Source organism: Homarus americanus, unplaced genomic scaffold (assembly GCF_018991925.1).
Source record: "Homarus americanus isolate GMGI-L3 unplaced genomic scaffold, GMGI_Hamer_2.0 scaffold8507, whole genome shotgun sequence".
In the NCBI taxonomy this organism is placed as follows: Eukaryota; Metazoa; Arthropoda; class Malacostraca; order Decapoda; family Nephropidae; genus Homarus; species Homarus americanus.
The window spans coordinates 148,519-172,823 of record NW_024737586.1 but is presented as its reverse complement, the minus strand read 5'-3'; the positions used below and the strand labels follow the sequence as shown (position 1 = coordinate 172,823).

Sequence of the window (24,305 nt, the reverse complement as noted above, 5' to 3'; positions counted from 1 at the left end):
AAGTAGCTGCTTTGGCAGTCTACTGCCGTCCATGCTGGTAACATGAGTCCAACGTAGTTGTTCATGGGTAATTGGTAGCCTCTGTGCTCCTGCAGTTGGTGGCAGTGAGAATTCAGGCATTTGTTCTCTTGTCTTCTCAGCGAACTCGGAGGATGGAACGTAGACAACGTTGGTGAAAGTTTTCAAGTGCCTTAAGGTGCCTCCTGTATGTGACCCATGTGTCACTGCCATATAGCAGGGTGGGGAGGACCACTGCTCGATACACGTGAAACTTTGAAGATAATTTCAGCCTTTTACAACTGAAGACATGGGTACGGAGTCTACCAAAGGCTTGAGATGAACATCTGATCCGATGTTAAATCTCTTCATCGATATCCGTGGTGGTGGACAGGTGGAAGCCAAGGTACTGGAAGTGGGTAACATTAGAGAGGGTAGTACCGTTAACTGGAAAGATGGTGGAGGTGTTGTTGAATCAGGGGCAGGCTGAAAGAGAATCTGAGTCTTACGTACATTCACCTCAAGGCCGAAGTGCATACGCATCTGCGTAGGTGCACAGGGTCTCCTTTAGGTCGTGTTCAATGTGAGTGATGATGGTGAGGTCGTCTGCATACTGAAGTTCAATGATGGAAGCGGCCGGCACCTCTGTTCCTGCCTGGAGTCATTTTATGTTGAAAAATACCTTCATCCAGTACTGGATGTCCACCTCGCCAGCTAAATTGGCACGGCACGAATAAGGAAGGCAGCCAAGAAAACGGAAAAGAGAGTTGGTACCAGTACACATTCTTGTTTTACCCCCGTTTGGGGAAAAACTCAGACTGGGTGCCATTGTGTAGGACACTGCATTTCATTCCATCGTGGAGTTACCTCACAATGGCAATTAAATTTGATGGGCAGCCAAAATGACTGAGATTCCGCCAGAGGACTTCCCTGTTGACTGAGTTGAAGGCCTTAGTAAGGTCAATGAAGGCCATGTACAAGTCACGACGCTTTATCTGAGGGGCAGCAAATATCATGTCAGTGGTGCCACTTGATGGTCTGAAACAGTGGTGTCATACTCAAAACCTTTCGAGGGCCAATTCCTATTTTAGTTACCCTCTTCAGGGCCAACACAAGTGCTATATCACATATTTGCAGGATTAAAGTTTACAGCTTCACACATTGCCTTACCTGGCTTACCAGGAATACCTCATTTGGGTTTGTCTGATCTTAATTCTGTAAAATTCCTTTTACTAAATAAACATGATTATATCTTTTTTTTTTTTTCATAATTTCATGGGATGATAAATTTTACCGTCATCCCGCGGGCCATACCTGACCATCCCAAGGGCCACATTTGGCCCGCAGGCCATGAGTTTGACACCCCTTGTCTAAAGCCACATTGAGATTCTGGGAGGAAATTTTCCGCCTCAGGAAGAAGTTTGTTTAGGAGGACTCGAGCGATAATCTTGCCAGCTACGGACAGCAGTGAGATCCTGCAGTAGTTGCAACGGTCTTATAAATATTGACGATCTTTAAGATCTTGTGGGATTTCCCCCTCCCATATATTCTCCTGGAGAGAGCGGAGACGGCTGGGATTCCATCAGGCCCTGTGGCTTTGTTATTTTTCATCTGCTTGATGGCAGTAACTACCTCATCCAAGGATGGAGGATATCTGAGCTGGGACAGCTCTGGGTGATGAGGAACCTCCTGGGTAGACAGGACTGTTACATATGGCTATGTATTCTTTTGTGCAGCCAACACACAAATGCCATTTGTATACAAGAAAAAAATATTTGATTCTGTAGTAACGTCATCATTATTGTACGGTTCTGAGAAGTGGCTGACCAATAACTTAAAAGGATTGGAAAGGCAATATAATAATCTGATGAAGTGCTTGTTAGGCGTGAGGAAAAACACGAGTATGAATCTGTGCATGATCGAGTCAGGTATTCCCCCAGTGGAAGACATTATCGCAAAGAGGAGATGCAAGTTTATGAAATCAAAACATGAGATAATGGACATGGAACAACATCTTCATTTTGTATATGATTTATGTAGGATAGCAAATACACCAGGATTTATATTCATGAAGAGAGCAATTACCTTAGACTGTAACACAAACCCATTAGACAGAGTGGCGAATCTGGTAACGGAGAGGTCAGTTGGCGCTACAAAATTTGCTACATACATATCCGATCTGAACCCTTTTATGATAGTACATGAGGTATACTTAAGTAAGAAATTTATCCCTGATTTTCAGCGCGAGTCGTTCACCAGGCTGAGACTAGTGGCACACAACCTTAAAGTAGACACAGCAGGTGGAGTCGCACACCAGCAGAGTTGAGATTACGTCAGTGAGACGACAGTCGTGTACAAAGTGAACGACATGTGCTGATCGATTGTACGCTCTCTGCACATTGTCGTGAAATATATTGTGGGGAACAGGTTGTTTTGGTTCACACTCAGGATGGGATGGAGAAAGGAAACTCACAATGTGCTCTCTGTATACATGTTGTATATTGGATGTACAATGCAGCTTGGTGCTGGGAAGGCAGCATGGTTGCAAGCGTTGAGTAGAGAGAGCTGGTTGGTGAGGGTGCTCAGAGGAGGACAGCTTGTGGGTCGCCATGCTCGCCGGCGGGAGCGAGGGCCGCCAGGCAGCTGCGGAGGAGGTGGTGTTGCTTGCTGCGGTTGTAGCTAGAAGAAGAGAGAGCTAGGTCACCACGAGGTCAGGTCTTATATAGCGGAGGTAGGCGTGGCTTAATAGTTGACCTCCGTCATGTAAGGCGGCGCTGGTTGACCTAGACCACGAGGCATACACTGGGGAATTCGCGGGGTCGGCTACTCAGCGACAAACAGCGTTTGTAGGGGAGAAATCCACTACAATATCATATGCTGACTTTCTCCAGTATCGGTGAACTCTTAAATGAAAATGTATGTGTTCCTGATGTATGCAATTATGTACATGAAGTACTGGGAATCTATAATTAAGTTTGAAATTGTCCCTTACATATTATGTTTTGATTTAAAATATTTTGTTGGACAATTGTATTTTTAATTCTTTGTATATATTTAACATGTATTTATACTTTTGTCAGTAAACTACTACTACTACTATTTACATACGGTTAATATATTAAGATGTGTACTGTATATTATTTTTGTATCAGTCACCGTTGAAAGAGCGGTGTGGTTTTCTATGAAAGAAGATATAAAAGATGTGTGTCCTTTGAAATTTGTTTATTTTTTGCACTGGATGTGAATTATATTGGTTCAATGTAATTTCTAATACTTGTAATCATATAATATTACGTACTCGCCAACTATGGGTTTACCGGGTGCGATTCTGGTGTTGTTGTGTTATTCTGGGACTACCAGAAGTCAAGCAAAGGCCCCCCCGGCCCTTGCTTGACTTCCATGGGATAACCATGGGACCCAAGGGGACTACTAGGGGGCCCATGGGGCCTACCAGGGTTCCATGGGACAAATAGGGGCCCTGCCATTGCCCCCAGGGGACCATCATGTGCCCTGCCATGGACAGGGGCCCCATGTGACTACAAGGGCCAGGGGGCCCAGAGAACGAACAAGGAGCCCCCAGGGGCGTTGCCAGGGCCCCATGGGACTACTAGGGCCAGGGGTCCTATGGGACTACCAGGTCTCCAGAGGACGGCCAGGAGGCCCCTGGCCCTGACAGTGCTCCTGGGGGCCCCCTGGTTGTCCCTGAGGGGCTCTGGTAGTCTCATTGGCCCCATGGCGCTGGCAAGGCGCCTGTGGGCGCCCTGATAGTTCCATGGATCCCTAACCATGGTAGGGCCCTTGGGGGGACCCCTGGTAGTCCCATGGTGCTTTTGGCCCTGGGAACCCCCTTGTATTCCCATGAGGCCCCGGGCTGGTAGTCGCATGGGTTCCTGGCCCTGGTAGTCCCATGGGACCTCTGGCCCTGGGAGGGACACTGGTGGCGCCCTGGTAGTCCCCTTGGGCCCTTAGCCCTGCCAGGGATCCTGGGGGCGCTCTGGCAGACCCATGGGGCCCTTGGTAGTCCCAAGGACCCCTGGGGACCCCCTTGTAGTCCCTTTGGGCTCCCTTGTAATGGAACTCGCCGCAAACTTCTAATTCACATTTTTTTGTGTGCGAAGTAAATTTGTAGTTTCTCGTCAAAATAGACAATATAGAATCATGATTGAAAATGTAGCTGCATTTCAAGATTTTTTTTTTTTTTATTATTTCTGCACTTCAACCATTAAGGTCATTAAGAGCGTAATAAGGTTAGTAATTCAATTACTCCAACAACATTTAAGAAATTATGAGAGATAAAAGTGTCCAGAGTACCCAGTACATGATGTAAAATTTGTACAAAAAATAGTTTATGACCTGTTAAAGAGATGGCAGCGCCTTACCTGCACGTCCTGACAACGTAGTGACCCCTCTGAGTCTTCTTTGTTTATATCTGTCAGCTGTTTCATGACTGATCTGTGTAGTGAAATACAACTTATTAATTGCTCGTACTTGGCAGTCTGATTGACTCATTAACCAGAAACACAAGCCATGGGGACTCAGATTGCAGACGTAAGTGATGATGAATGTATGGTAAATTATACGGTAATTTCTGAGAACTTCCACCAGGAGTTGTCGTTTATTTTTTTCTCATGTTCTTATCACTATAGTAAGTACATTAAAAGAAGGCAACAACTTTGGGTAAATTTTCAATTAATTGCCCCACTCCACTGTTTTTCTGATGGTTTTTGATGAATTTTTTATACGATTATGACCTTCATTTTCATTGGAGATCATTCGTCTCTGTGGTATCCCCACCCCCCCCTTTACCCCTCCCAAAAACGAGTGACTTCCAACGGAAATGAAGGTCATAACCATTCGGACCTAATCAAAAACCATTGGAAAAACATAAGGTTAATATATAGGACTAACCCGCCGGGGCTGATGCGGCCGTATCATCTCGCGTCCAGAAAGTGCCTCAAATTTCACAATAGTAAGTTCTTTCTGTTTAATATACCAGGGAAGTTAGGTTAGGTTAGGTTAGGTTAGGTTAGGTTAGGTTAGGTTAGGTTAGGTTAGGTTAGGTTAGGTTAGGTTAGGTTAGGTAGGTTTGTTTGGTTTGGTTGGTTAGGTCTGTATTTCATACCCACAAATGTTAACTAGCGTTTATGTTAAAAATATCCATTTTTAACATATTTCCACAAATTACAGCAGTGTCCACTATAACAATGAAAATCCGACGTTTTTATATTTGTTTTCAATCAATTTCTCTCGTGGGTTAGTCCTATATGATTACCAAACATAATTTTGTTGTCCTTAAAATGTTGGGGGAAATCAGTGGTTTTTGGGGAGGGGGGGCGGGTGAAGCAGAGTTTGCTGTCAGAACCTAACCTAACCTCGCTCGCATATTGGGTGGAGCTTCCATGTAGTGGGAGGAGCCAGGTCTAGTGTTAACACACAGACGCACACACGGGAACCACTAAAAATATACAGAACAAAATTAACTTCGTTTTTTCAGACAATTTTTTAATAGGCGGTGGATATTTTACCATGACCGGCTAAGTTTCTACTAATGCTATTTTACTGTGAGTGTGCTCTGATTGTCTAATCGTCCATTACCAGCTAACAATGCGAGAACAATATGTGACCATGACTAGCGGCATTTGGCATTTATTACACTGTGAGTAAATCGTTGTGTATCTATAAACATACTTAACCAGAAGTAGTTTTCGATTTTGTTCTCTTTTTCCACAATGTTCCTATCATTATAAAACAGGTGATGTGTACTAGAACCTAATAGAACCTGACCTAACCAACCAAAGAAACCTACCTAACCTTCCCTAACATATGAAGCAGAAGTACTTAGCCAATCAAAGCGCACATATAATAAAATAGCGTTAGTAGGAACTTAGTCGGTCCCGGCAAAATATACACGACGTTTTTAATAATAATCAAGCTGTATCTTGGTAATCCTTTGTGTTTTAAAATTGTACAGTATATTAAAAAAGCCAAAAGTTGTGGGGCAATTAAAAGCAATAATACCCAATTTTTTATTATAATTATAAGCATTTTTATCTAATATACGACTCTTGACTGTCAGTGATTCAGTAATTATGAAGGTGTTCTTAGATAGTTTTGTACGCTGATTACTTTCAGTTCTATTAATTTTCTTTTATACGTGCTTAGTTTTTTTAAGTTTAGGCTTGTTACTATATAGGTTAGGTTAGCACATGATTTTTGTCATTTTTATATTTTTATCAACATAGTAAAGTGTCCTATAATAAAACCTATGAAAAAATGGTTATTTCTAAACCCTTTTTCAATTAAAACAGTGGATGGTCACTATCCGAATAATAACTGCATTTTTTTTTCTATGATCATAATTCACCTGTAGTAGGCAGGGCATGAAGGATGAAGGAAATTGCATTGTAAAACATGGTGAAAAACCGATCATATGACAATGAAATTACGTCTACGTGCTTTGGTATGTTAAGAATTTAGTTTTTACCGTAAATACTCCTTCAAAAGGCAATGATGCATGTTCCCTACTGTTTTTAGCAACAATGACAGTACATTATCTTTGGAGAAGCCTTGAGAGCTCGGGTTGTAACTGGAAGGAGCAGCTTTCATATTGTATATTAACTCTTAGCCACTCTAATAAAGTACCACAGGTTCTGATATCGTAGATGAGTTAACTGGTATAAACAGGAGTCACCCACAATGTTCACTCATAAATTGGGATTCCAGTATTCAATCATCCATTTTTGGATTATCTTCTTGAAGAGGTTTTTGAAAACCAGTAAAAAATAAAGACAATTTGAGATTTCTTGGATGTAGGAAATTTTGTACTGTAAATAAAACCCAATTTATGTGGCATACATACAGTATTATAGTTAAATTGATGCTTCAAATATATGTTAAGTGTTTCCCTCATTATTGTACAGGTGGCACCTATCTGGATGGAAGATCTTACATCCTTTGCATGATTTTGAAAAAGAGGAAATGTGTAAAATGCTAATACAGTACAGTTTAAAAATCAGAAATGCATGGTTATTTATAATGATGGTAACTCTTTACAGTACAGTATACATACTGTATATTTTTTAATACAGTTGTGTTAAAAAATTCAGACTTAAAATGATGATGAAATAAAGACGTTAGAAGAAATATTTTACACAGAATCTGCATTATCTGTATTTGTGTTTTGGTACATGTGTCATTAGTTTGTAAGGCTTATACTGTATATAGCTTAATATTTAATTTTTTATGTAAAATATAAACCAGTGTTACATACTAATGATACCAGTAACCAACCTCTCCAGGTATTCTGTGTACTTTGGCAATTCAATCCTCAGATTTATATAATGGGTTAATTTTCAGGACCAGGAAGTATTTGAAATAGTTGACTTCACAACTGCATCTGAATGGGAATGCTTCATTGCTGCTGTGGTGGAGGCTGTACATGAGTGGAGGCTATCCGGGGAGAGGCAGTTGTCCCCGCTTAATAAGGGACAGTTAGCCACAGCAAAATGGAGTGAGAGGACAGTTACAGTTAAGTTCGTAGGTAAGTCATTTTGAATACCCGGTAGCAATTAGTTGGCTAAATGGCATATAAACTTGCCTACACAAAAATGCAAATGTGTACACACTATAATAATTTAAGAAAAATAGTAACAATACTAATTATAATGGTAGTTCTGCTAAAGAATTCACTAGCGCTCGAAACATTACTAAGTCAAAGACTTGAGAATAAAAAGAAATACCTGTACGTACTATACTCCAATAAATGATAAAGAAAGTGTTAAGAAGTTAACAAGATTATGAAGTAGGTTGTATCCATATGCTTGGTCATGACTTCAAATTGAATTTTATAATCTAATACCTGTACCTGTAGTTACAATCCTTTTAGTATTAGTGGTGTTGGAAATTACTATAATCATTAAAGCTTCCAGGAAATGATAAAAATCACCCAAAAATAATTATTAAGACCAATAGAAAAGGCAGAGATTAACCCTTAATCCCCGGGTTAGAGTGCTGCCGACAGTACCCCCTCCTCCCCCCGCGGGGCTAAAGCGAGAAAAATAAACTTCCCCCCCCTAAAAAAAAAACAGTAGCGGAAATAAACAGACGTTCTGAAACATCACCCGGGGCCTATAGGTTGAGAAACAGAAACCAACAGCAATGGTTTTTATGTTTTGTTTAAACCATTGTTTTAAATTGGCCAAGCCCTGACTCAAGGGATATTTTGCACCATTCATTGATATTTCTTATATGACTATACTGTACAGTTTAACAGTCTAGTTACAGTAGGGAGAGGAATAAATGTTTTCTGTGTATTTGCAGATTTTCCTTTCAAGATGACCCACTTCAGCATCGTCAGTGAAAGTATTGAGTCTCCTCCCGATGAATCTGAGCCAAGCACAGGTGTGTATCTACAATTTCCTTCAAGGTTTTATGAGTACAATAATAATATTCTCTATTAATTTGAACAAATAACAATTTGGACAGATTTTCCAGATTTTTTACTTTTTTTTTAATTTTCAGAAAGTGCTTCTAATTTTCAACCTCGGAATTTGTTCCCAAACCCAGAATTAAGGGAATTTTCTGGAAAAATAACACAAATTTCAATTCCGGCTATTTCAGAGTCTCGTGTTTGAGGGATTCTGGCTAGCGGAGATATTACTGTACTGACCATGGATGAGTATGGGGTGCATAATAAACTAGCAGTTGTAAATGTCAAAATTAAATTACAAATTAATTGTTTAACTCCCCAGAGATACCTGCTTAGACATCTTGGTGTAATGAAAAGAGAGACTAGCAGGTACTGTTAACAGGATAACTGCGATAGAGAGAGTGAGAGTGCATAGGAGGATGTGGGAGAGAGGGCAGTGGAAGGCTGAGGCACAGTTACCAACTCTGATTTTGCAGTCAGTACCAAATCCATATTTATCATTACCAAATCGAATGCTTCATTACCATTTTGTTTTAATTCATAAAAATGAACACAATAAAGGAAAAAATTAATGATGGTTTAACATTCGTGATTTGACTGACATGTAATAAATCTGTTGACAAGGAATCACTATCACTGGTAATTTAGTTGTACAGGTTGGCCACGGCATCGCCTTCAACCCTCCCTCTTCCTCCTTCCCCTCTGATAAGTGATCATACAGTTCAGCAGAGATTTTATCAAACATTTTGTTCGTGATACATACTGTATTGTATCCATATCCTTTAAGCATATCATCATTACCAAAACATTTTTCATTATCAAATAGATTTATCATTACTAAATTTCCTTGAATTTGTTACCGTACTGTAATGGAAAATACGGTACCAAATGGAAACCTTGCTGCTGGGCTCTTTAGGCTGCAGTGGGAACCTGCTCACCAAGTGCATTGACCTTGAGATTTAAACGCGGCAGCCTCAACATGATTCAGTAACCAGAAAAGACAACCAACCTTACAGGAATATAAGCTCCTGACTCGGTTCCAACAGATTGTGTACAGTATTTCTAAGTCACAATGTAGATGACTGAAGTGATATTTGATGTATAATTATATTTTCTTTATTTCTAAGTCAAATTAGAGCTATGAAAGGATATTTCCACAACTCTTATGGTTTCTTATGTATTTAAAAACTGTGACGGTCGGTGCTTAGCTGCAAATTATAAATACTCTTTGACCACAAAATTTAAATAAGAGGCAGTTATAGAGGTACCTGCAAATTAAAGAATGCAAATTAGTATTTCGCAATTAAGGCAAATCCACTGTATGGGAGTGTAATGATAATAGGCGTTATTTAAAGAGGTAAGATAGGTTACAGAAAAGTGTTAAAAACAGATTGAAGAATTTATTTGGTTAGCTTGTTATATTCATAGAAAATCTTCATAAATATTTAGAATATGTGATGGATGAAGAAAGTTCTGAATGAACCATCCTTTTGTTTCATAGGACCATATATGTACTGTATACTGGAGGTTGATAATTCACCATTTATATCTTATTTCCAGAATATGAAAATGAAGAAGAAACAGAGAGATTGCCACAGGCATTGGATGATCTCATGAATAGGGAGAATGACTTCCCAGCTCGAGCCCATTGTTTAGTACGTTGGTACGGCCTGAGAGAATTTGTCACCATCTGCCCGTCAAACCCCAATAATTCCATCCTCTGTCCATCAAAATCAAAACTTCTCTTGTCATCACTTACAATAGCTGCCAATAATACCAACTGGTGAGAAGTGTGTTTTACTTGTCAATGAATATACTTATAGTAGCTTTGTTGCCTTTTGTGGCTGTAAAATGTATCATGTCTTTATAATTTATCCGTTAAATATCCTCCTATATTAAGGTAAATACTGTAGTAATAATACAATGTTTTATAATATTCCAGTCAGGTGCCCATGTTTGTTCAGGTTCTACTAGCAAGTGAGAAAATGTACTTAGGAGTAGGCTTGGGGTCTGGTGTACGTACTGATTATGACATGGTTCACATGAAGCGACCTCCTCGTCAGTGTACTCATCTGGCTGGTAAGTTTGATTTTCATAAATAATTTGTAAAGTGGCATGAAATACTGTATTCAATTTTGAGTCATAGTAACTGAGGTGTGTGCATGTGTCAAACAGTAATTGCAAGGTAAAAAAAAACATATGTAAGCACACCCCAATTTACAAGGATTTGATTTACGATAATTTGTAGTTGTAAAAGAAAAGACACCTATTTTGTGCCAAACTTTGCTTTATGAGCAAAAAATCTGAAATTATGTAAAAATTAATTACAGGACAGGTACTCCTTGTTTAATAAAGGGGTTGTGTTCCTGAAAACCCTAACGTAGCACATTTCAATTCCGGCTATTGGAGAGTTCTGGGTTTGAGGGAATCCGGCTAACGGAGATATTACTGTACTGTATAATGATATGGTTCAGAGTCAAACGATTTAGTGAGCACAAGGTTAGCCTAATTTGAATACACTTCAAATTGCACATGTCAAAAATAAATAAAAATTGCTATGATAAACAATATAATTGATATAGCATATGATAAAATGCAATAGCACATATTTTATGTAAAAAAGAAAAGAAAAAAGAAAGAAAAAAAAAAGCCCCTTCCATACTCAAACCATCCTCTGGGCACTTGCCACAGTTCAGCCGGGCATCCACCCAGCTGACTTAGAGACGTGTGTAGCTGCTGCATTGTGCAAAGTGACGTTACATCGGGATAGGGAGAGTGCAAATGGGTGGTGAGTTGGCGGTGCAGTTACAGCCCACTGTCTTCACTCATACGTTCATTTCACACACTTACACACCCATGCTCCTCATTTTTCTTATTTTATAGTTTTATATTATATTTTCTTTATTTCTAAGCCACATTAGAGTATTGTAATGATTTTTCCACAACTTTTATAGTTTTATTACATGTAACAGTGGCAACATGCCATCTCACAGGCAACCTCATCCCCATAGGTTACATTAATGGGACAAGAAACCCTTCTCCCAAATTAATATTTCCACGGCAACCACAGTCAGCGAATTTAATAACAAATAGTCAAACTGTTCTACTACAATTTATAAAAGATTTTCAGTTTCCAAGTGTCCTGCAGCCCTTTATTAAATTTTTACAATAGGCAAAATCCTTGTATATGTACACATATTTATGAACAGAGGTTTCATTTTGGGTAAAATATGAACAAATGTTTGATGTCAAAATATTACTAGTATAGCCTCTTTCAGGGCTGTTGGATGTTTTTCGGAGCAAACTCCAGTGCACCGTGACTTCTCCACCAGTTTTGGTGTCAGTGAGGTTCACTTATGTTCTCACTGAATGGCCTCATACACTGTGGACACAACAACCACCAGACTTTGATGCTACACTCACTGAAGTTGGATTTTCTGATCTCGGAAAATTACCATTTGGGGCACTGAGTGATCCGGTTAGGTGAGCAAATATTTTATGTTTATCTTAACTATGTACTGTATTTTATTGTTCAAATTGCCTGCTTGTTTGTCTACACATGCAGTATTTTGTTATTCATAAAAAAAAAGTAGCCTTTCTTCTTCAGGTTAAGATTTTTATTTCTAGTATCCCAGTTGACACAATTTTTACATCTGATCTAAAACATATTACAGGCACACCACCGAATTTCCGGCAATTGCTGATCCAGAACCTTTGATGGTCCAGACAGTTTTACGGTGGTGGAATTTCAAATATACCGCACACTCTCTGACTGTAGTTTACCAAGTTGTTTTTCAACTCTTAATTTCGGGTAGACATACTTATCGTATATTGTGACTTATAAGGCGACCTGGCGTATAAGATGACCTTATTTATTTTAACTGAAATTGTTGATCTAGGCAGGTAAGTCGACCCCTAAACTGCAATTTTAAACCTACATTCTCGGTGTCAGCTAAACTTGCCAACATTTACCTTTTAACAGTTCTCCCCTTTTTTTCCAGGAGAGCAACTGTTATTGAGCTTAGCCTAATGTCGGTATTTTCACCGGTAGGTCTCAATCACTCAGTACTGGGATGCAACTTAATTTCCTTGACTCAAACAAATTTTACCTAACTGTAGTACAAGGTATTTTCAAAACATTAAAGTATTTTTCAGTGTTAACTACGGTTTTCTTACAAACAAAGTTATTATGGCACACAAATGTGGTGTAAACAACTCAGCCACATTGGAGCAAATGTCTTATTGAGGCTAGTAGGCCTCATATCAATCACAACAATACAGTTCCTGCAAGTGTAAAAATATTTAAGATACATTGTACACTAGGGGAGTAATGACGATTTTCTAGTACTGATAGTTTATTATTAAATATATTGACAAGTAAAACAGTTTTCAAACTCAATAATTATGATGCAGTTGCGGAAATGTGTTCCTATCCCCCCTGTGGTAACCCGTCTCCAAACGGCCAACCTATATGACCTGTAGAAAACCTATCCACCAATCACGTCCGTCATTACATGACCAACACCCATTCACTCATAAACAGTGACTACTACTGCAACGCTACTGTTGGAGACACAGGTTACCACACTGGGCATAGAAACACATTTCTGCAATTGTACATGATAAGCAAAGCATGTTGTACATTTATTGACAGTATATGACAACACACTGTACGAGCAGTACATGGCAGCAAGCACACGAACTCTTGGTACATGATTAAAAAAGGTTATCTTATTTCACCTAAAACAATACCAAATAAAAGTTGCTTGAAAGTAAAGTAAATATTGAATTGCCAACAGGGCCGTGTATTGATTTTGTCAGATGGCGGGGCTGAGATTTTGCAAAAGGGGCACCATCCCCCTGAGGCAAGAGGCAAGCGAAGCAAGCTTTTATAGCCGGGGGGGAGGGGGCTGTCACTTTTTTTTTTCTTTTTCTTTTTCTTTTTTTAGCTGATATATTTGAGGGCCATTTTGAGGCCATATGCAGTTCTGTATTTTTGGTGTTTTTTATATCATTATTTTTTTGTTTTTATACATTTAGTACATTCGCCGAAAAATACATCGGCTTTTTTCAGACACGTGGTCACCCCTTTCTAGTCCGGATCTTCAAGGGTTCACTGTACCTTTACCTGATGACTTATTTTTTACTTTAATTTTATGTATTTTGTCATTCTATTTTTTTCTCTTATATTACTGTAAGTGATTTTATATATATATAGTACTGTATATATAAGGACTTTGGATACGATATAGTAATTTTGTCATTGGGGAACTGAACCCTATATTTTCCATATGTTTATGTATTCGTGATACGTAAATTCACCTAACTAATATTTTGGGGGGACCTAACCCATTCGTATCTCTATGGATACCTGTACAGTACATTTATAAGGTATTTTTTTATCAATTTTTTCTAAGTACAATATTAACTTTATCTCAGTATTTATATGATCCATGTCATCACGTCTTTACATTTTGCCTTTCTGCATTTGTGATTATATCATTTTTGCAAGCTTTGCACCTTGTACAGCAACATTATAAATAAAAAACATGTATATTTGCAGTGAGCTTCATCTGTCTGCAACATGGCCCTGTGTTAGTGAAGATGTACTTGTTGATAGTGATGTATACAGTGATCTAGACCCTGGTTCAGCCCCTCTGTGGACTGCCCGCCTGGTGACGGCTGCATCTCCTCCATGTCTTCTCTCAGAATATCTGACTGAATTTCTGAATTTGTGTCAAAATTCTCAATCTGTAACTCAGATCTTAGGACCAGAATTTACTCCAGAGGTAGATGGTGAGTATTAAATCTGCTTGAAATCTGTTTATAGAACTACTTTTTACTCCACAAATAGAAAATATGTAATAATTTACTGTAATATAGTGTACAAAGAAATTTCTCAAAAATTATATGTTGGTTCTGTTCAAGCAGTGTGAGTAGAGATGCTGTTCAGTTAATGTTCTATTGAAGATTGTCCTTGTGTCATCCTTGTTTTTAGCTCGCCTGGTTGAAGGTAAAGGTGAGTTTAGGACGTGGCCTTGTGTTTAGCTTGTATCATATGTGTTTGTCAACATTTGCCATTTTATGCATTGTGGGACTGATTGCAGTGAAGAATTCTTTTAATATTGTACTTTATTGTTATTTGACTTTCTTCTTCTAGAAGTTGGTTATTTTTCAAACAATCGTCAAATACTTTTTCAAATTTTCTTCAGCACCATTACGTACTGTAAATGAATTGAAGTAGGTGTTGATCTTCATGATCATATGGTGATTTCATTTAAGGCTGGCTCAAGAGATGTGGTTTCATAAGAAACATGGTAACCATAAGCATTTTATTTCCTTTACAATATAGCTCTATGTAGAAAATTATTTTCAACATCTTTGCAATAGTAAGTTATTTCCAAGAAATTATACATATGATCGTTGTTGAGGTGTACCAAGTGATTTAATCATGAAGGTTGTTTATATGTAGGTAGCCATATTCTGTATTTGTATAGCATCCATTTGTAAATCATAATTTTGACTTTTGAAGAACAACTGAATGAAATACAGTATAGCAGATGATGGTTTGTATAATTTTTTAGAATTTAAACTTGATTCTTTAAGGTATGTTTTTTGTATTTATTAGCATGTTAATTGTAGACTAATTAGGACAAGGCATTTGATGACATGTATGAGCTAATGGATTTCAAGTGCAAAAGCTGTATACAGTCAGCCCTGCTATATCACAGTAATATGCCTCAAAAGATTCTGCAGTAGAGAAGACTATGTTATTTATGGGCTTTAATCCCATAAAAAACAGGGTTGTGTTCTGAGACTGTAATCCATGACATTGATGGCACATAAATTTGTACAGCACCTGTATGGAATTTAGGTCAAATGTTAGTGACCATTGCCCTGTTATTTTTCTTCTCTAAAAACAATGATTACTATGCAAATACTGTACAGTATAGTCTGGATTTACGCGGATTTCCTTTACGCGTTTGGTCATTTACGCGGCACCTGGCCAGACCGGCAATTATTAGTTACACGGTACATTTCATCATTTACGCGGGAAGCGGCGCGGGCAGGGTGCGCACTAGGTCGCCCAGTCAGCAAAACATTTCCGAGTTCTTCACCCGCCACCCACCACAGCCAGCCCAAGTCAGTGATAGTGATGATATGGACTTTGAGGGGTTTGACAAAGAGACCCTGCAAGCCTCTGTGGTGGATAGTGATACAGGTGATACAAGTGATACAGGTGAGGGCCAATAATCTGCCCTCTGCCTCGGAACCAACCCCCCCATCTCTTTTACTAACGTAAGTGTTAAAAAGCCTAATATTATTGATATTTCTCTTAAATATTAATTGTGTGTGCATACCATCATAAAATTAAGATGTTTTTTTACTACAACGTACGTATTGTCGGAAAAAGGGTAGTCTGTGGGTCAGCCCAGTCTCTATTTCAATTAATCCCATATGTTCTGTTATTTCGTTTACGCATTTCTCATTTTACGCGGACCTCCACGGGTTTAATTGACCGTGTAAACCGAGACTATACTGTACACAATTTATGTCACTTTATTATCTAGTGATAAAATCATAGTAATTGTGATTTGTTTACTAAGCAGTCAAACACTTCAATACTTAATAAGCTAATGTTTCTTGATAAAATTGTCTGTGCAATACTTTATATCTCTACTCTATGTTATTTTAAGGTGTTTTACACTTTTGTACTGCTAACTATTATTCCAAATCCCAATTCAGTAAATGGTGTACAGTATATACGTGATAACTCTTTAACACTCTCGCATACTGCCTTATTTCTAACAAGTTCTCCTCCAATGCAATGGCTAGTTGTGACCGTCTTACGTGGAAGACCCGTGCTGTATCTATTTTTTCTTAGCATACATTTTTCAGAAACCGGTTCTTTTTTATATAAAACCAACTATATTATACGTACAATTGATTGGTCTTTCACTTGACATAATAAAAAAGTGCAAAAAGAAGAAATCATTTTGATGTTAAGTCATGCATTACAGTTTTCATTACAATCAACTTGTATTTTAGCTAACAAACAACCAATTAAGGACAATAAGTGTTAAATAATAAAAAATATAAATTACACTTAATGGTGAAATAAAAAAAAAATCGATATGAGTAATACCCTGCAATAAGGCTGGTAAATTGAAAACACCGGAATATCTATAATTTTTCCAAAATTGTTCATACTATTTTTAGTTTTGACATTATTTTCATATATTTTTCTTTATTTTATTATTCCATTGGTTAGTATAAGTGTCTAGGTATGTTATGGTGGTTTTAGAATTTTCCTGGCTTATACAGTTTGGCTGTAATCGATTTTAGAAGAAAAAAAAATTCCATCCCCACGTTGTGTACTGTTCTGTTATACATAGTGAATTGTAACATACATTGTACATCTTTGTAATATTATAATGATTTTATAAAACTATATTTTAAAACAATCTTACCTTTCAATGTGATGGTAGATGCTCAGACATTATTGTATCCACAGAAGGAAATTTATTATGGAGTTCACACAAGTGATGCTTACAAGTTTAAACAAGTGAAATATCCTAAAATAAACTAAGAGACACTTATAAAACATTTAAAACACTTTTCAGCACTTTTATAGATAGCTCAGATGTTTATCGTATCTACTGAAGGGCATTATGGCACATTTTACACACATGATGGTTACAAATTTGAATACTGTAAGTAAAATAACATAAAAAATAAATAAATGAATGCTTTGTAAACACTTATTAACACTTTACAGGTTAATATTACTGCACAGTAGATGGCACAAGTGTGTGAGGTGGATATTAAGATAACATTTTAAGGGTTCACTCACTCAGGCTTCTAATTTTACTTCCGGGACAACACTGATGTCACATGGTTGACGTGCTATGGATTGTTGCCAAGTAACCAATTAGTGATGGATTACCATAAGAGAGGAAGCCTACCAGAATGATGTGCCAAAATCTCAAGTGTCACTCAGAACAACTTAATTTTTTGTGATTTTTTTTTTCTCTTGACTGATGCTTATGGGCATTGTGCCAATTGGGTGAGATTATTGTTGACGCCTATATGCATCATGGTGAGCGAGAGTGTTAATACAGTATCAGTTTCAATGATTGTACACAGAGACAAATATGTTCAGTATATCCCCAGTGGTACACAAGGTTAAATAATTTTATCACTAGGTTTTATCGTACTCTGTTGTCTTCTACATTGGTTCCAGCTTACATTAATCCAACCACATTTTTTGTGTACACATTTTTTTCTCTATAACAAACTAATGCAACTCTTTTGAAAGTGATATATTAACACAGGCTTTTTCCTAAAGCATTTCTCTTTGAGTATGTCTACTCCTGAATATTTTGTGTATACTGTATTTGCACTTTTTATCTCTAATCACTGTTTCTGTCATATGTTCATTTTTATATTTTACTAATGTGTCTTATTATTTAAGGGATGGGTAATGTTACATCATTGTCATTTTCTCTTTATTTTCATATTAGTCTCATCAATATACTGAATTGGTGAGAACTTTCATAGATCATTTGACTTTGCTCAAGTTGCTTAAACAATTTTTCCCAGCCTGTTTGTTCAGGTCCAAAACAGTTTTACATTTAATTTAAAATAAATTTATACTTTCAGATCCTGCACAGTTTTCCTCGGCCTTTGATCGTTTGACAGAACCCTCTGTGCCAACATTGTCTAAGATGGTGGGTCGAGTGCGACCTGGTTCCAAAGGCTCAAAACAGTCCTCCAGTATTCAGTCTGGGGAGATGGGTCCTATACCAACTGATATTCTTGTTCCAATTCTCAACTATCTCTTCCCTGATGCTGAAGGGGAAGAATCAAGTGCACCTTTCCCCAGCAGCCTGAGTCAGATTCCAGAGTGGAATGTGGAAGGTGAACAAGCTGGTGAACATCCTTTGAAGGTTAGGGCTCATCTTTATTAATGTAACCCCTCCTTCTGTTTACAATGTTTAAATATTTAAGTACCTTATACAGGTATCCATGATTTACAATGGGGTTATGTTCCTGAAAACCCCATCACAAATTGAAATATTGTAAATCGGTGGCATTATAACATGGGGTTCAATGGGATTCATTCCCAGCCAGTCTGACACCCACATGTATCACTGAAAAAAATCCTACACTAATAAAATAACTAAAACACAATTAAACAACAATCACCACATCATTAAGAATAAATCTGGTCGTCATCACATGTCTCCTTGATTCCTCTTTTTCTGATTCAGGTAAATAAAAGAAGAAGCAGAGGAGAGATGTGTTAGCAAAGGAAATATGTTGAGGAATAAGTAGAAGTGTAAAAGAATAAATCAGATAGATGTTTGGGGTCTTGTTATAGAAGGGGAATACTATAGTAAAACACATTTAACAAGAGTGACAGTGAATGAAGGGAGAGTAAGATTGGAGGAAAAAAGGGATCTGGAGGTAAGATATGCCCTAAGTAATTACTGTCTTTTGCAGGCTTTATTAAGTAATATGAAGAGCAGTGGTGCTGATGGTTTAGTATGGCGATTGGCAGTTGTGTTGTGTCATGTGACCCACTCCCTTGGTGGATTGTCAGCTGCTGCTCATCTATGGCATGAGGTTGTTTTAGAATTCCGATACCGATGGGACAATGCAATTTCTATTCTGGGTATTGGCAGTGGATCACCAGACTTAGCATCAACACTCCTTCACCAAAAACTTCAGATGCTTAACTGCTGTATAGTTCGAAGAAGAACTAGAGAACAGTCCTCGTCTAATTTTGGTAAGTATTTGCCCTTCTGTCTGGTTTTCTTAAATTTTGTTTTTAATAAGTGCTCATTATTATTCTTTGGTTTAGATGTCTAAAATCCAGCTTTACATTTGTTACAAAGAATATGTAATTCCTTAAGTCAGGCTCTTTCCCAATTAATCAATTTTACTGATTTCCATAATAAGTGTAATTGTTTTGTTTTTATACTGTATTTTTCCTGACTGTATGTGGGGGTCTGTTGCATAGTTTTCATATATTTACACAAAGAAGAATATTATAATACCATAGCTGGATAGTATACAACGGATCAATATGTGCTCGATCAATTTTATGATGTTAAAAAAAACAAAAACATTTACCACAAGGCTAAAAGATCAATCCTGTACTGTATTATGAAAAAGTGATGTGCAATAACTCACAAAATTCTGAGAGATCATGATGCAATATTATAATGGCATAATGCATGTGACCCATGGAATGTGTGGAAGGTTCTACCCATCCCCTGTGATTGCCAGGCTAAGCAGATGAATGTGTCACATTGCCTTGAGGATGATTTGCATGTGGAAGAAGCTATTCTTGTACATAATAACAATAGATACTGTACCAGTAAATGTGAGGAATAAATAAAAATAATAATAATAATAATAATAATAATAATAATAATAATAATAATAATAATAATAATAATAATATTTAAAAGAAAAAATACTGTGTTGTCATTTGGCAGTCTTGTCACTAGCACGAGCCATGATGGAAGCTACTCCCTTCCTCCCTCATTCTCTTATGATGAACCTCTCACACACATAATGTCATGACCTTATGGTAATTATGCTTTTACTTTTATTTTTCACATTCTGTATGAACGATAGTGTGGACTTGTAACAGAGTAAAAAAAATATGTACTGTATGTCTACTCGAAAATACGAGTTGAAAAATAACAATAATACAACTCACACCACCACCACCACCACACTCACGCCTCCAAACAAGCACTTGAACGCTTTTCCTCTTGTGTAACAGGTGAAGGAGGTTGAACCTTTGGGGGAAAACCTGACCATTGTGGTCAGTAGCCCCAAAAAAGGTCAACTCGCTTTCACTGCCTCTCAAAGCCTCTCTCTCATCGCCACCACCAACACTCCCCACCACCACTCCCCACCACCACCAACACTTCCCACTACCACCACTCCCCTCCTAACACCCCCTTTCCTCCCAGAATCTCACACTAACTACTACCTGGGAAGCAAGAACTGCATTTTATTATCTTTTATGTTTTTGACCTTATGATAATCTCCTTTTTTTTCACATTATGAAAAATTGTGTGTGCATGTAACAGAGTAAATGAAAATGGATAAAAATATGTATTTCTACTCGAAAATATGAGTTGAACAATAAAAGTAACATAGCTTAGCCTGGTAGGAGGAGAGGCAAAGTGATGTAGCTACAGTGGTATCTAACTACAGTGTTTCCTATGTTTCTCCCCAATATTGGTATCATTAAATACAACAGAATCCATGTGTCCTAGACCTCGAGCCATGCTATCAAAGTGTTGAAGAGGTTAAATGTGGCATGGTATATTCTGATTAAAAATCTGAGTGGTGACAGCGTAACATGAATTAGTATATGAAATAATATTGCATTCGACAGTAAAAGAGGCTTCCCAGATAAACCCACAGATCAGAATATAAAGATCATTAGAAAAGAAATAATTTTTGAAAGAGAGTAACTAGGTTTGATGGTTGTACATTAAACAGCAGTGGGATATATATATATATTTTTTTAATGATATAATTAGCCCACCCACACCAGGGCCTTGGGGCAAAAAGAACATGATAATAATAATTAAATTGCACCATAAATAATTACAGACATGGAAAAATATTCAACAAAACAAGTGTGAGAAACTATATACAGTATATGTTGTGTTGTCAAAGTAAGAGAAACAATTGAGACCCTGCATTTGTGTGCAAATGAGGCAGAAAGTTACTCAGACCAACAACCTTTATTTTTATATTTTTGTAGTGCATTATGTATGATGTTTAGTATTAATAAAGTCTTGTGTTACTAAACTGTATTTTGTATAAAAAAAAAAATACAGTAGGCGTATTGTGAAAATTTATCTAGACTTAAAATACCAAACTTTTTCTTATAGTATACCGAACAAATTTCAGTATTGGACAAGTTTTTGGATTTGTTTTATTCTGAAAAACTTCCTTTACCGGTATAGAGAGGCAATACTGTATAGTTATAATGTTTGTGTTACTTTTGCTTATTCAGCTACTGATGATATTGAAGATGATGATGAATTCTATGAATGTGAGGAGGAAATGGAAGAAGAGGAAAGGTCAAATGGCAGTCGTTCATCTTGGGATAAACCAGAAGGCCGCCTGAAGCGGTGTGGAAAATTACGACTTATTAAAACAAATGAGCAATTGTTTGTGCCATACACCCAAGAGCCAGCACCAATGACTGAAGACCGGCTTGAAGAACATTCAGATGTATTGTTACGCTTAGGAACAGATTCAGTGGGATCACAGCTGCGTGCACGTATGATGTCTGCTTCTTTGCTTTCCGACATGGAGTCCTTCAAGGTATAGTATGTGTGTATACTTATTTTCACATTTTATGACCATTGTAATATTTCTCTACAGCCTGGAATATAGTATTCAGAAAATAAAATGACAATTTTACTATTTTACATACTGATGTAGAGCTTGAGTATCTTCTTCACTAAGCATTCTTCAACATTTCCAATTTAGTATTAAGATGGAGACAATTTATTTGTGTTTTTTACCTTATAGAGCAATCATAGGTTGAATAATTGTCACTTATCATTAATGCTGCCCTTCAGTGTATCTCCCTTAGTCCATCTCGCCATCTCAGAATTAAAAAAAATTTAACTGCAGTATTTAAAAAAAATATAGCTACTATATACAGTACAGCTGGTGTCAACTGTATAAATCTCGCTCTGTATCACCAGAGATGGTTATGTAGACCTCAGACTATATAGCTGGTATAAATGGTTACCATTAGTACATGTATTTTTTCTTATCAGGCAGCAAACCCTGGTGCAGTGCTTGAGGATTTTGTCCGCTGGTACTCACCTCGAGATTGGATAGAAGAAGCATCTGATGACTCAAGCCAGCCTCCCTGTGGCAGTCTGAGTGCCCGCATGCAGATTCCAGGAAATATGTGGATGGAGGTAAATTCAAGTTTTTAGTGATACACTAAAATTTATGAGAATTTTACCTTGTGTACTGTACTTTTATACTGATATTGATATTGGAACAGTTTATTTAGCCAGAAAAATACAGGTACAGAGTGGACAATAATAACAATATTGACATGGCTAAGCCAATTGAAAGCCTGAGCTCTCCTAGTGGCATCTGATATATACTGTACATTTATCTCAAGGAATTATTACCGTATGTACTCGTGTATAGTTCGAGTTTTTAAGACCAAATTTTTAGGCAAAAAATTGGGGGTCGTCCTATACATGAGTAATAGTTTTGTTAGGTTGAACCCGTGCATGATGGGAAGGGCGAGGAGCAACTTTTAGCTTCAGACATGAAAAATATTTACCATTTACTGCCAGTAAACAATGGAAACGTAAAATATGTACCAATTAGTAATGAAAAGTTGTGCAGTTCCTTCAGCAAATGAAGCTCACCAACTTACAATAGGCTAAATTACCTTACAACGTGCTTTCAGTAGTCTATGTTGAAGTTCTTAGCACAGGCTAACTTATCATATCATATACGGTATCACAGTTCTCATTGATATACAAAAAATATCGGTAATAAAAACCTTTTCGTTATTTCACACTTAATATAATACCCGGTAATCTACTTCAACCTCCTATTGTTTACAACGACGCATGACGCACCACCAGCTGTTGAGTGTATCAGCTAGACGGTACACGTGTTTTTCGAATCGTTTTCAGTTAAAAAACTGTTACATCACATGTATATTTTACCTTAACTGTGCCTGAATGAATATATTCTCGGAAATAAATAGTAGTTTTGCTGAAACGTTATGTATTTTAATGTAAAATAGGATAAAATACATGACGAAAACAAAAGATTTTACCTAACCTTCCGATGTTCTTGAGATGTTACTCGTTTTTTTAATAGTTTTCGGTTAAAATTCTGTTATATTACAATTATATTCTATTCATACTGTGCTTGATATAATGCATTCACGGAAATGTAATATTTTTGCTGAAATTACGTACGTATTACAGTGAAAAGTGGGATAAAATCGTGTGCTCATTGGATACAGTGAGCAGGTGAGTCATTAACTTTGATACTAATGAGTAGTGATTCAGAATGCTGGTAATTTTGCATTTATCAATGTGGTACTAATATGAATCCACTGTTTACAGGGAACGTAACCCCTGTTTACTATGGAAACCAGTCTATATTTAAGAAAATTTTGCTTGTACAAAACATTTCTTGAAACAATCCCAGTATGATGACAAACTATTTGAAATGAAATACAGATGCAGGAGAGAAAATCGAAAGTAAGAGGGGTAGTGAGAGGCATTTATTTCATGAGAGAATCTTTTTACCATAAGAAAATGATGACATCTTTAGTGTTTGAAGGTGAAAATTTTGAAACTGCTCAACTTTTTCCAATTTTAGATGTATTTTGTCAAAATTTGAAAGTGAGAGGATTGGAGTCGAATTTTCAATGTTTCAAACTGATTGGTCACATTATAAGACTTGGCTACATGCCAGGTCTCTCTCTTGCTGTCCATATAACATGTCAGTCTGCAATATCACAGATACTGGAAAATAATTAAGTTCTTGCAGGGAAAGTTGGAGGTAAAGAACCCATTTACTGTATACCTTATATGAAGTTTTCATAGACTAGGTAAACCAAAGCAGTGCCAGTCCCAAAAAGAGCAGTCACCTTAACAATTCTGTAAGGAAGGCCTGACAACCCTTTGTTAACTTTGCATTGTAAACTTAAACACTTAAAAATCTAGCTCAAAGAAGTTCTAGGTGCCTTATTCACCAAGAAATCTGCTCCATCAACTCGGCACCATTTGAATATCCTGTCTCACTGCTTCACAGGATGACCTTAGAATCAACAAATCAT

The 24,305-nt window shown here is 37.3% G+C and overlaps 1 protein-coding gene across 3 annotated transcripts in view; it reads left to right on the top strand.

The window, feature by feature from the left end:
* Positions 1-3,396: 3,396 nt before the first annotated feature.
* The window catches only part of LOC121873479 (rab3 GTPase-activating protein catalytic subunit-like), a 29,114-nt gene continuing 8,205 nt past the window's right edge, over positions 3,397-24,305 (top strand). The window contains exons 1-12 of one of the 3 annotated variants that reach the window (XM_042377070.1): positions 3,397-4,244; positions 7,354-7,537; positions 8,317-8,397; positions 9,986-10,208; positions 10,368-10,504; positions 11,704-11,908; positions 13,989-14,221; positions 14,424-14,444; positions 18,089-18,375; positions 18,932-19,217; positions 21,480-21,793; positions 22,258-22,404. In XM_042377070.1, the coding sequence (XP_042233004.1) occupies positions 8,331-8,397; positions 9,986-10,208; positions 10,368-10,504; positions 11,704-11,908; positions 13,989-14,221; positions 14,424-14,444; positions 18,089-18,375; positions 18,932-19,217; positions 21,480-21,793; positions 22,258-22,404 (1,920 nt within the window). In that variant the 5' untranslated portion in view covers positions 3,397-4,244; positions 7,354-7,537; positions 8,317-8,330. Of the gene's footprint in view, positions 4,245-4,353; positions 4,546-7,353; positions 7,538-8,316; positions 8,398-9,985; positions 10,209-10,367; positions 10,505-11,703; positions 11,909-13,988; positions 14,222-14,423; positions 14,445-18,088; positions 18,376-18,931; positions 19,218-21,479; positions 21,794-22,257; positions 22,405-24,305 lie in introns of those variants that run through there. The other 2 variants (XM_042377068.1, XM_042377069.1) reach the window with 2 other exon arrangements.